Raw genomic sequence first — 12,980 nt, 5'->3', positions numbered from 1 at the left:
TAACGGAGAACATATACCTACCTTCCAAAGGCAGGGCCAACGGGACTGGTAATTCCTGAACATGTTGTAGCAGGAAGGCAGCCAATCCATTCGCTTTCACTGTGGCAAGATCGAGCAGCCTTCTTGCCTACAAGAAAGACAGAAGACATTGTTCTTCCAGGAAGGCTGATGGAGCAATGTGGGAAGGCTTACTGATTACTACAACTTCATAAGCATCTCTCTTCTGTCCAGAATAAAAGGTCAGAAAAACAACCGAACAACCACATAAGTTTCAAGTAGTAAATAGTGTTGGATGGTGAATTGAACACACGCATCCAATCTGGCTCCTACCCAAAACTCACTAAAACAGTGAATAACTGAAAAATAAATGAAACAAAATGAAGACAAAAACCTACAAAGATAGGGAAAATGATTCTGTAGGCTGTAAATCATTTGGAAGAGAAGTGATTTCATCAAGTCTCATGGATTGAATATTTGAATGCAATCTCTGCTCAGACTCCCACATCTTCATCTCCAGCCTGAACTGTCCCCCTGAACCCTGGACTTACACATCCAACTGCCTATTTTCCATTTCCACTTAGAAGTTTCATAAACACCTCCAACATATTCAAAACCAAACTCCTAACCTGCCCACGCACCTGCCAAACCAACAGCCTTCCTCATCTTGGTTAATATTAACCCCATTCTTCCAGGTACTCAGCCCGGAAGTCGTGGAATCATCCTCGAAGTCTCTCCTCTGTAATCTGTCAAATCCTGTTGACTCCACCTTCAAAGCATGTCCCAAAGAGCACTGTCCAACAGAAATAAAATGCAGGGCACAAATACAAGCCACATGTGGAATTTCAAATCCTTTAACAGACATATTTTTTAAAGTTAAAAGAAATAGATGAATTAACTTTAATCATATATTCTATTTAACCCACAGTAGTCCAAACATTACCATTTCAACATGTAATCCATGTAGAAAATAGCAAAATATGGCCGAGCATGGTGGCTCACGCCTGTAATTCCAGCACTTTGGGAGGCCAAGGCAGGTGGATCCCCTGAGGTCAGGAATTCCAGAGTAGCCTGGACAACGTGGTGAAACTCCATCACCACTAAAAATACAAAAAATTAGCCAAGCGTGGTGGCATGTGCCTGTAGTCCCAGGTACTCAGGAGACTGAGGCAGGAGAATCACTTGAACCTGGGAGGCGGAGACTGCAGTGAGCCCAGATCACACCACTGCACTCCAGCCTGGGTGACAGAGCGAGCCTGGGTCTCAAAAAAAAAAAAAGAAAAGAAAAGAAATAGTAAGATATTTTTCATTCTTTCTTTCATATTAAGTCTTTGAAATCTGGTGTGTATTATGTGCTTATGGAAATTCCATGTGGACCAGCCAGGTCTCTAGTGCTCAAATGCCATCTGTGGCCAATGTCTACATACCAGACACACAGCTAGAGAGCCCTGCCACTTCCTGTCACCTCCTCTATACCATCCTCCTCCAACCCACAATCCCTGCTCACCTGGAAAGCTGCACAGGCCACAAAATTGGTCCCCCTGCTTCTGTTTCTGCCCCCACAGCCTAGCCTTAATGCCACAGCCAGAGTCTAATCCTTTGCAAACAAAACTCAGGTCACATCGCTCCTGTACGAACATCCCAATAACATCCCTATTTCCTCAGAATAAGAGCCCGAGTCCAAGTCCAACAGTAAACTTCAGGGCCCAAAACAGACAAAAATACCTGTCTAGAACCACGTGGACCCAAGTTTCTCCTTTCCTGCCCCCTATTACTCCACTCAGCATCCTGGCCTCCTGTTTCCTAAAACTACCAGGCATGCTCCTGCCTCTGGGCCTTGGCTCTGGCTGTCCCCTCAGCTTGGAAGCCTTCCTCCAGCCATCCATGTGGCTAATCCACTGTCCTCCTTCAAGTCTTTACTCGAATTTCACCTTCTAAGTGAGAACTCTGACTACTCTATTTAAAATTGCCAGCATTTATCCCCTTCCCAAACTCTTAAACTCCCAAACCCATTTTACTTACTTTCTACAGCACTTACCACCTTCTAGCATGCTCTGTAATTTCCTTCCTTTGGCTTATTGTCCCTCTCCCCTTACTGGAGTGTGCGTATTTCCAGAACAAAGATTTTTGTCTATTTTGTTCACTGAGGTATCCCCAACACCTAGAAGAGTGTCTGGCACAAATCGGGTGCTCAAGGACTTGCTGAATGAATAAATGGTAATGGACTGAGGAGACTCCTGAAAGTCAAATCTTAATGTCAAAATGAGAAAGTTGAAAACCATGCAGTGTGTATCCTAGACTCTGTAAAGGGCTCTGGAATGATCAGCATGAGGGACCTCCGGAACTGAAGGAAATGACTAAAACAAGGAGGACTGAATCAAAGTGGTTTCTGAAACACATTTCTGGTTTATCCCCAGGCAAAAGTCTGTGGTCTACTCAGACAACTTGATTAACCCAGGAGGCAAGATCTAAAGATATAAACACTGTCACTTCCCAAAATGTCTACAGTGAAATTCATTGTAGACAAGTTTCACCCACATGCTCAACAAGTTTTAAAGTCCTACCTGTCAGTCTTGAGAAAGTAAACCAAGGAGTATCATGAGCTCAGAGAAAGCATCTAATGTGGGAGACAGAAGCCAAACAAGGGAGGAAGGGGAAAGCTACTTGTAGAAAAAGTTTACATAGGGTGAAAAACAATCAAACAAACAAACAAAGAACCCACCTATCTTATGATCCTGAAGTCAAAGAAGATGTTGCATCCATAAAACAAGAGTAAGATACTACAAAAAAGAAGCAGTCAAACCTACCTCTTGCAAACTAAAATCATGACATCAAAAATGAAAAATTCAAGAGTTTAAAGATAGAGTTGTGACTATCATAGAAAAGTAGAGCAAAAAGACACAGAGATGGAAAACAGAAGAAAATTAAATGATCGGTCAAGGAGTTCTAACATTGAAGTAATAGTAGTTTCATAAAAAGAGAAGAGATAAAATGGAGAGGAAGAAATCACCTATAAACTAATCGAGAACATTTTCCAAAACATAAAGACAGAAGTTTCCAGATTCAAAGTGCCTCTTGGGTGACCAACACAATGGAAGAACACCAAGGCACATCACTGAATTTTTAAAATGCTGGGGACTAAAAGAAAATTTTACAAGCTTCCAGAAAGAGTTTTAAAATGGTTTTGGAGGCTGGGTGTGGTGGCTCACACCTTTAATCCCAGCACTTTGGCAGGCCGAAATGGGCAGATCACCTGAGGTTAGGAGTTCAAGACCAGTCTGGTCAATATAGCAAAACCCCATCTCTACTAAAAATATAAAAATTAGCTGGGTGTGGTGATGAGTGCCTGTAATCCCTGCTACTCAGGAGGCTGAGGAAGAAGAATCACTTAACCCCAGGAGGTGGAGATTGCAATGAGCCAAGATCACACTACTGCACTCCAGCCTACGTGACAGAGTGAGACCCTGTCTCAAAAAGAAAAAAAAAAAAAGGTTTTGGAATTCTTAGAAGCAATATTGAAAAGAGATGATAATGGAATAATGCAATCAAAATTCTGAAGGAAAATGATGGCCAGCCCAGCATTTTATACCCAGCTAAACTATCAATCCAGTATGAGGGAACTTTTAGACATGAAAGAGCTCAGAAATTTTAACTTTCATACTTTCATTAAAAGGAATTGACTGGAGGATATGGTCTAGCAAAATGGAGTAAACCAGGAAAGAAGAGGCCACAGGATTCAGGATACAGGAGACCAACTCAGGAAGACCATGTAGGGAAATCTCAGGTTGACGGCTGTATACTATAAGTAGATGGCCACCAGTTCAGACAGCATGGAGTAGTGACTCAAGACTCAGACTTGTTGAGGGCAATTATCTCCTAGATGTCCGGGCAAGCCTGACCCTAACCTTTATCTATGTTTGACTTTTCTTCACCATGAACTAATATCATTTCTTTTCAACTCCTGCTGCCTCAGTCAACTGAGGACATTCATTTCACTCCACAGAAGTGTTTAGCCTTGGCCTATTCCTAAACTAGAATAGCCTTTGGTAAGTTTACCACTGACTGTACAAAGTAGCCTGCTTCCTCTGGACATTTTCCTCTGGACAGCACCTAATTCACATCAGCCGTACCAGACCCTCCAGTTGCAATGAGCCCAATATTTCCCCAGACTCATTCATGACATTGCCTACTGACTTCCCAGAAGAGGTCCTTATAAATTCCCAGGGAAGGCAAAGCCAGACCAAGCCCCTGGGACTCCACTTAGCTTTCCCTGCCTTGGGAACCTTCATCTAAGAAAAGGTAATAGTGACCTTTCTCTTTTTGAGACAGAGTCTTGCTCTGTCGCCCAGGCTAGAGTGCAGTGGTGTGATCTCGGTTCACTGCAACCTCTGCCTCCTGGGTTCAAGTGATTCTCCTGCCTCAGCCTCCTGAGTAGCTGGGACTTCAGGTACATGCCACCATGCCTGGCTAATTTTTTGTATTTTTAGTAGATGTGGGGTTTCTCCATGTTGGCCAGGATGGTCTTGATCTCCTGACCTCGTGATCTACCTCCCTCGACCTCCCAAAGTACTGGGACTAAAGGCATGAGCCACCACACCCAGCCTAACTTAAGTGAACTTTCTTTCCACTTATCTTTGGCTTGCTACTCAGTTTTTCAAAATAGAACAATACATTGTTTGGGGATTTATTTTAAAAGATGCTAAAACATGAAAGAAAGCAAAGAAATGATTTACACAAAAGATTTTTTTTACCAGTGTTTACCTCTAGTAGTTGCATTTTTACCACTGTTTGCCTCCAGTAGTTGCAATTAAAGAAGGCCCCAGGTACTGACAATGTCCTGTTTTTTAACCTGGGTGATGGGAGCAGTTTACACCATACGTATGAAATATACACACTTTTCTGTATGCATGGTGCATTTTCCAATTTAAAAATGTTTAAGTTAATATTGTTATAAGAATCAGGCAATTCAGAGCTCAGTCTGACACCTCAGCCCTATCAACTTTAACAGTTGCATGAGTCAGACGGACAGCTGGTATTACAGCTGGTGTTACCAGCCTCAGGTTTCCTAACAACTGCTATGCCCAACTGAGCAAGTTTACCACACAAAACCCCCACATTTTATGACAGACAGAGAATAGCACAAGCTCTGGAGGAAAACAGGCCTGGATTCAAATTCTAGCTGGGCCACTTCCCAGATGGGCGATTTGGGCAGTTTCTTCATTGTTAAAAAACAGTGTAGTCACACTACACCCTTGTGGGGCTTAAATAAAACAATACAGGGAATGGACTGGGTACAGTGCCTGGCACACAGTAGGCATTCACTCAGTCAGTAGTAGCAATGGGTATTTTTGGAATTTAGTTCTTTAACTTGCATTTTGTTTCATTCCACAGCATTTTCTGTCCCTAACCTGCAATCAATGACAGCTACTTCTTCCTAGGAAATTAAAAGGCCATTTGGGAAGACATGTTGGTTGATAATACCACAAGCACCATCCAGATAAAATCAGAAAGGCCACTAAGGGAAGGTTACCAAATCAGAGTCACAGAATGTCAGAGCTCAAAGGGGGCTCAGAGAGAGCTGGATTCTAAAGGCTTAAACCTCAGACAATGCAATCCCTTCAAAATCTCCTAGTATCCTCAGATCTGTTGCCCCCTATCCCCGCTACCCACTCAGCTCAGTCCCAACCTTCAATGTTTGCTTTTGCTGTCTATTTAGCCCTTTCTTAAGATGAATTCTTAGCTTATTAAAATCCAGCCTTAGATGGGCGCAGTGGCTCATGCCTGTAATCCCAGCACTTTGAGAAGCCGAGGGAGGAGGATTACTTGAGCCCAGGAGTTTGAGACCAGTCTGGGCAACATAGCAAGACCCCGTATCTTAAAAAAAAGAAAAAAAAATTAGCCTGGTATGGTGGTGCCAGCCTGTGTCCCACCTGCTTGGAAGGCTGAGGCAGGAGGATCACTTCAGCCCAGAAGTTCGAGGCTTCAGTGATTTACGATCATGCCACTGCACTCCAGCAGCCTGGATGACACAGTGAGATCCCCATCTCAAATAAATAAATCAATGCCTTTCTTCTTTCCTAATCTAGGCATCTAAGGTTGTAAATTTCCCCCTATGTTCTACTTTAGCTGTATCTGATAGATTTTGATAAATAATATTCTCATTATTATTTGGTTCTGAATATTTTCTGATTTCCATCATGAGTTCTTCTTTGACCCATGAGTTATCCCATTTCTTTTCTTCACCAATCCAGAGGTACTTCCTCTGTTCATGTCCTGTCTTCTCTGGGCCCTAGGGATCTAGGCTACCTTCTCCAAACCCCTCAGACCATCTGTACCAGACCACATTGCTGAACTTTCAAAGATGACAAGACACAATCTTGTAACTTCTCAGACGGGCTGATTCAATTTCCCTAATAAATTATAAGAGAAACTAAGGTCAGTCCAATAATAAATATATCTTCTGTACCTGTAACTAATCAGAGAGGACTGCACCACGTCTGCTCTGTAAATACCTAGCCATGTGAGCCAGCTTTAGTGCAGCCTTGAAGACAAATTCGTTTATTTCATCAGTCTCAACCTAGGGTTACCCAGACTCACATGAACACCACATACATTTTTGGAAAACAGACAAAAATAAAAACTAAAATTTTCCCCAACCCAGCCCATTTTAACACTGCAGTGTCATTGTAATTCAATCATTCATTCAATAACTCATTTATTTCATCCACAAATATTTATGGAGTACCTACTATGTGCAAAGCTCTGTGAAGACAACAAACTTTAAGCAAATATGTATGAAGCACCTAGTAGATTCTGGCTGAATAAATGAATGAATAAATGAATGATGGATGAATAAGCCAATGACCAATGTTGGCCAGCTGGTCCAGCATTGGCCCTCTCATTAACTACTGTGAGCTTATTCAAACTACTTTACTTGGTCTCAGTTTCCTGATGTATAAAGTGGAATGTTAGTGAGTGTTCCGTCTGCCTCTCAGGAGCCCTAAGAATCACTGTTTGGAAGAAAACAAAAGAGTTTCAAAAATATTCAGTGGTCACTTCTCTGACCTTCTAGTCTCTGTTGAGTCATTAGCTTCTCAGGGGCAGTTATATCCCAACTCTGAACATCTATGATCTAATGCAATTTCATATCAGAAATCCTACATAAACATTTAGGCTATATTAGTATATAATATGCCATGTTAATTATAAAATAGAAATTCAATATACTGCAGTGTTATCATCTGTTGTGCTGTTAATTTAAAACAGATGGAAATAAAAGTGTACAAGTACAGAGTATCACTCATAACAGAAATAATCAATAGCAGCCAGTGGTAATAGACACTATCCTAAGCATTACTCAATTTAACTCACTGAATCCTCCCAAGAGCCTTATAGGATAGGCACCATTTGACTATTACCATTGTTTTATAGATGAGGAAACTGAAACAAGAGAGACTGAGGCTGGAGAGGCTCCACATAGGGAAGCCTGAGATCACACAGGGTTGACCTTGAGCCTGCACCATTCTGGCTTCAGAATCTGAGCCCCTGGCCACTACACACTTCCTCTCGGCAGAAGTGGTATGTTGGCCAGGCAAAGTGGCTCATGCCTGCAATCCCAACAGTTTGGGAGGCCAAGGCGGGAGGATTGCTTAAAACCAGGAGCTGGAGACCAGCCTGGGCAACATAACAACACTCTATCTCTAAAAGAAAAAAAAAAAAAAAAAGCTGTGCATGGTGGTACAGCACCCGTAGTCCCAGCTACTCAGAGGACAGAAGATCATGAGTGCAGGAATTCAAGGCTACAGTGAGCTATGATTATGCCACTGCATTCTAGCCTGGGTAACAGAGTGAAACTTCTAAAAGGAAAAGAAGGGAAGGGAAGGGAAGGGAAGAGGAGGGGAAGGGAGGGGAGGGGAGGGAAGAGAAAAAGAAAGAAGGAAAGAAAGTTGTATGTTGCCTGCCAAGAGTCAAGAGCAAATTTTAGCTGCCTGGCTACCTTTTTAGGGGAAATCCCACAGACCAAGTTACCGCACAGGCTGACTTCATGAGGACAAATCAGTCTTGGTGACTAAGCACCCCTTTCCTGGGAACTCTGTGATGCATGCAGGAGTGCCTCACCCTCTGGGACGGTGTGAAGATTGGCAACCTGATTTCGTCACATTCGTACTGGCTGACGAAACCCCGCTCCCATGCCAGGTCCAGCATGCCCTCCACATGGCTGTGGAGCCTCCTGACAATGGCTGGCCGGTGACTCTGCAGGTCTCGGGCTGGGTGGAGCGAGCGGGGGTCCCAGCAGCCATGCAGCTTGGGGGATTGGCTGTCGGCCTGGGCTTCCTGGGCAGCAGCGACGAGTTTCTCACAGGCCCAAGTACCCTTATTCCAGACGGTGTCCAGGAGGCGCCTGGCCAAGTGGGAGAGAGGCTGGCCCAGGAGGTGGATGCCCTCGTAGTCCTCCCAGGAGAGGACCTCCCAGGACAGCAGCCAGTCCAGGACACTCTCGAAGCCCTCCAGGGACCCTGAGACCAGCAGCTCCACCAGCTGACTCCTCTGTGCCTGAAAAGCCTCCTGCGAGCACATTTCACAACCTGGGGAGGAGAACAAGGTCAGTGCAGGACTTCTCCAGAAGCCAGACGCAGGGTGGCTGGGGAAGGCCAGGGCAAGTCAGCCCCAGCAGAACCCGAGTTGGCCATGGTTCTAGCCTCAGACATTACCCAATCCAAGCTCCCCACCATACAGATGTGAAAATTGAGACCCAGAGAAAGCAAGAAACACCTCAAGGTCCCACAGAGAGTTTGAAGCAACCAAGAATTAAATCAAGACCCCTAACTCCCACATCCATGCTTGGTCTCCGGCTTAAAACGTTTAAAAAGGCTTGAGGTAATATGAGGAGCAAGAGATCTCCCAAGGTCACTTCAGATCAGGAGTTCTAGACCAGCCTGGCCAACACGGTGAAACCCTTTCTCTACTAAAAATACAAAAATTAGCCAGGCGTGGTGTGGGCACCTGTAATCCCAGCTACTCAGGAGGCTGAGGTAGGAGAATCACTTGAACCCGGGAGGCAGAGGTTGCAGGCTGCACTCCAGCCTGGGCAACAGAGCGAGACCCTGTCTCAAAAAAATAATAATAAAAATTTAAAAAGTAGAGAGAGAGAAAGAGAGATCTTCCAAGCAGTCAGGGAATTCATTCTCTACAAAGCAGGGTGAGAGGGCCTCTTTCACACTGGCCGGATTCACGCTACAGCAGTTTCAGTAATGGCTAATCTTAATTAAGCATAAACGACACACCAGGCACCATTCTAAGTGCTCTCCTGCGTGAATTCACTGAACCCTCCCAGCCACTCTGAAGCAGTGCTTATGATCTGCCCATTCTACAGAGGAAGACACTGAGGCACCAAGAGGCTCAGTGATTTGTACGACATGTCACAGCTAGACAGGCAGAGTCAGGATTTCAACACAAGCCGTGTGCAACTCCAGAATGCATGTCTCTAACTCTTACATTTGGGTTCCCCACGGGGGCCCCAAGCCCGTGCTGTGTGTTTTGCACACTGCTACTCCAAGGGGTACACTCAGTATTGTTCTAAAGGTCCTATCCTAGGCTAAGTGAAAAATGACAGTGCAAACTAAGTTGTTTCCAAGCATTCTAGTGCCTTGTCCCCCATCAACACTTCCCCCACACACTTGCCCTAGGGCCCTCACCTCCCTCCCACGCCCTCAAAACCACCGTGCACAGACTGCTGCTGCTGCTATCGTTAGCTACCTGCTGTGGGTTCTGGGAATTTGAGGGCAAGTGACCCTCCAGGAGCTTCAAGCCCTGGGAGGATCTCTGAGCAGCTGAGAAAATCTCTCAGCAGGGTCAGTTCTGCGATTGTCGTGGGGGTCCGTGGACAAGGGCTGGTGCAGTGTCTCAAAGAAACGAAAGTGAAAGGGTGTAGGCATGGACAACAAAGACAGCCATCGGCTTCTTTTTATAAATCAGGGACATTCCCAGCCACTCGAGGGAGCAGATGCCAAGCGGCCTGGGGATTTTGCCTCTTTGCTGATGGTTGTTTATGTGTCTCTCTCCTTGCCTGGGTCACGTGGAAGCCTGGGTCTTACTCGTCCTAGCATCCCTGAGCCCGGCACGGCACTGTCCGCCAGAGACACTGTGGAAATGATCATGAATCAAATATCCCCTGGGCTGCGGGTGGGTGGAACACTGTAACTATCCTCATACGGCAGCCAAGGTAAGCGAAAGGAAAAACCTCCAATCTCTCAGAACGCTGCTGGGGCACAGGAGGCCCTGTGCTGGTCCGATGGGGAAACTGAGGCAATGAGGTTATTTGTGTGTCTGGCTGCTTGGGAGAGAGGGTGTCCCCCCCTGCACAGGCCACTGGAATCCAGGAACTAAGGCAGTTCTCTCAGGCCAAGGAGGTCTCCTCCCTGTGCTCACCTCTAAGCAGAGGAGCCAAGAGGGTGGGGTGGCGGGGGATGGGGGAAGAGAGGAACAAAAGAGGGTAGAATAAGCTCTGGCCTTGGCCCTGGAGTGGTTCTCAGCTGTGGAAACATCAGCCGAGGACGTGACAGCAGCCCCCACCATCACCCCTGCCAGGGTCCTGGGGAATATCACCACCCACCCAGTCTCCCCAGAAAACAGCCCAGAGACAGAGTCGGCACTCCCCATCTGACCCCAGGCCTGGGAGCATGTGCACAGCCAGGGATGAAAGATGGCTGAGAGTCAAGCTGATACAGGACAATGCCTGCTCCTCTTACCCAGAAAATGTCCGAGGAGGACACTTGCTCTTTCCTCCTCATCGGGAGAGACTGGACCACCCTCTTCCCCCATCAAAACCCATTAGGCTGGGGGAGCAGGCATGGCATCTGTGGGTGGGCCTTGTGCAGAACACCAAAAGCCCAGTGACGCAGGATGGTGAGCCTGGATCTGTCTACCAACCCCACCTTCAAGGGAAATTCCCAAAGGAAAAGCCAGAGGCCAGAGTTGGCCAACCAGCCTTCCAGAACTAGGTAATTCCAGGCAATTCTGGCACAAAGCCTTGTGCATCCTGGAGACCATGACCCTCCCTGAAAAACCCCACTGGGGACATGAGACACATTCACAAGGGGACAGGCCACAAGTAAGTAGGGGCCCCTCCCTAGCACACCAAGCCTAGGGCAGCCTGGCCTACGTGTGAGCCATACAAACCCCGGCTAGTGACGTCGGGCTTCTGTGGGCACCAGGAAGGGGAGGGCCGCCCAAGTCGCGTGACTCGGAGCTCTGTCCTCTCAGCAGCTGCATCACCGCACCTCTGCCCTGGCCTTCTTCTAGAAACCTCAGAGCAAAGAGAATCCTGAGGGCCAATTCAGCCAGCCCCCTGTCTCTGAGCAGGCATTGTCCTGTTTCATCTTAAACATCCGGAGAGGAGGGCCTGGCCTTAGTGCTGTCCTCACTAACCAGCTCAGGAAGCTCACTAGCTTGGGAATTTCTTCATTATGTCTAGCTTCAGTTTCTCCCGCTTCAGTTTAAATTGGGAAAGAGACAGAAAAAATACTCACTCATTTTCTGTTTCCTAAAAATTATCCTTAACATCCTTCCTCTTACCCCTTTATTACCTGATCGGGCTTCCCCTCTTCAGGCAAAATCTATCAGTCTATCTGCATTGCCTTTTGATCTCTACTTCAGTTACTACAACTTCAAAGACACCATTGTCCTCCCCAAGGTGAGGCCCATGTAGAGAAAGGAGCACTTCCTTGCTGAAAGAGAGGGTCAAGGAGCGACCCACATGGGCCCTCCCTGAAACCCAGGCCCAGGCCTGAGCCTGGACAACTCCTGAGACCACAGCCAGCCTGGTTTCTCTGGGGCCAAGAGCAAATGCTTTGCTTAAGTGCTGAAATATCAGCCCATTGACCCCTTGCAGACAGGAGAGGAAGGGAAGCCCAGGGAAGCTCAACTTCCCAAGTATCCTGGGTCTCTGCTGTGGCCAAGCGCCCCCACCCTCCCCAAGCCATCCTGCATTCTCCCTCCCCAGCACTGAACTTCTCTTCCTAAGAGACCAATTTCCCCCACCAGTGCACAATGCACTATAATTCTCCATTGTAAAAGTAAAGCCCTCTCTTGACACCCACCTTCTTCATTTGGCTCCAATCCCATTTATCTGCCCCCCTTTATAGCAGACCCCCTTGTCTGTTGCCTGTACTGCTGTCCCCAAGTCCTCCCATCCCCTCCCTTACCCTCAAGTTCCCCATCCAGCTTCAGTGAAACTGTCACCAGTGACCTCCCGTTGCTCAATCCTCAGCTCTCAGCCTGCTTGCTCTGCCAGGGGCATTGGTCATATTTGTTCCCTCCTTCCTCTTTGGGTCATTTTCCTCATTTCCTCCAGGACACCCCAACTCTCTGATTTTCACTCTTTCTGTCTTCTTGTCTGGTTCCTAACACTGGGGGCCTCAGCGCTCAATGGTTGGACCCCTTCTCTTCTCCATATCACTCCCTCCCTAGATGAGCCCACCTGCTCTTGTGGCTTTAAATACCAGCTATATGGTGATAATGCCCAAAGTTTTATTTCCAACTCCAACCTCCGCCCTTAATTTTTCCCAACTGCTTACTCATCATTGATGCCTAATGGACAGCTCAAACTCCACAAGCACAAAACCAAACTCTTAATCTCCCCGCTAAGCAACTCCCATTTCAGTTCATGGCAGCTTCAAACCTCCAGAAGCTCGAGCCAAAACCTCAGAATCATATTTGACTCGACCTTTCTCTTACACCCCAAATCCTATCGACACAGCCTTTGAAATATATCCCAAATCTGAATGTCTGGGTTTTTTTTAAATCATTATTTTAACCACCTCTGGGCCATGGTGCAAGCCACCATGGTCTCTCCCCAGAATGACAGCAATGATCCTCTCACCAGGCTCTCCTTCTGCCCTTACCTCACTCCCCACGATCCAGTCTTCACCCCACAGCTAGGTGGGCCTGCCAGACCCCAAGTCAGAGCAGGTGACTCCTCTGTT

General features: G+C 46.5%; 1 protein-coding gene across 5 annotated transcripts in view; it reads right to left on the bottom strand.

Moving 5' to 3' along the window:
* The window catches only part of NOD2 (nucleotide binding oligomerization domain containing 2), a 39,117-nt gene that overhangs the window by 24,563 nt on the left and 1,574 nt on the right, over positions 1–12,980 (bottom strand). For 2 of the 5 annotated variants that reach the window (XM_023209912.2, XM_023209911.2), the window contains exons 2-3: positions 8,116–8,582; positions 22–127 (exon numbers count right to left, since the gene is read on the bottom strand). In XM_023209912.2, coding sequence (XP_023065680.1) covers positions 22–127; positions 8,116–8,574 — 565 coding nt within the window. In that variant the 5' untranslated portion in view covers positions 8,575–8,582. Of the gene's footprint in view, positions 1–21; positions 128–638; positions 1,050–7,993; positions 8,096–8,115; positions 8,583–12,980 lie in introns of those variants that run through there. The other 3 variants (XM_023209915.2, XM_023209913.1, XM_023209914.2) reach the window with 3 other exon arrangements.

This window comes from Piliocolobus tephrosceles, chromosome 17 (genome assembly GCF_002776525.5).
Source record: "Piliocolobus tephrosceles isolate RC106 chromosome 17, ASM277652v3, whole genome shotgun sequence".
Taxonomy (NCBI): domain Eukaryota; kingdom Metazoa; phylum Chordata; class Mammalia; order Primates; family Cercopithecidae; genus Piliocolobus; species Piliocolobus tephrosceles.
The sequence above is the reverse complement of the archived record's forward strand: the minus strand, read 5'-3'. Positions and strand labels throughout refer to the sequence as shown.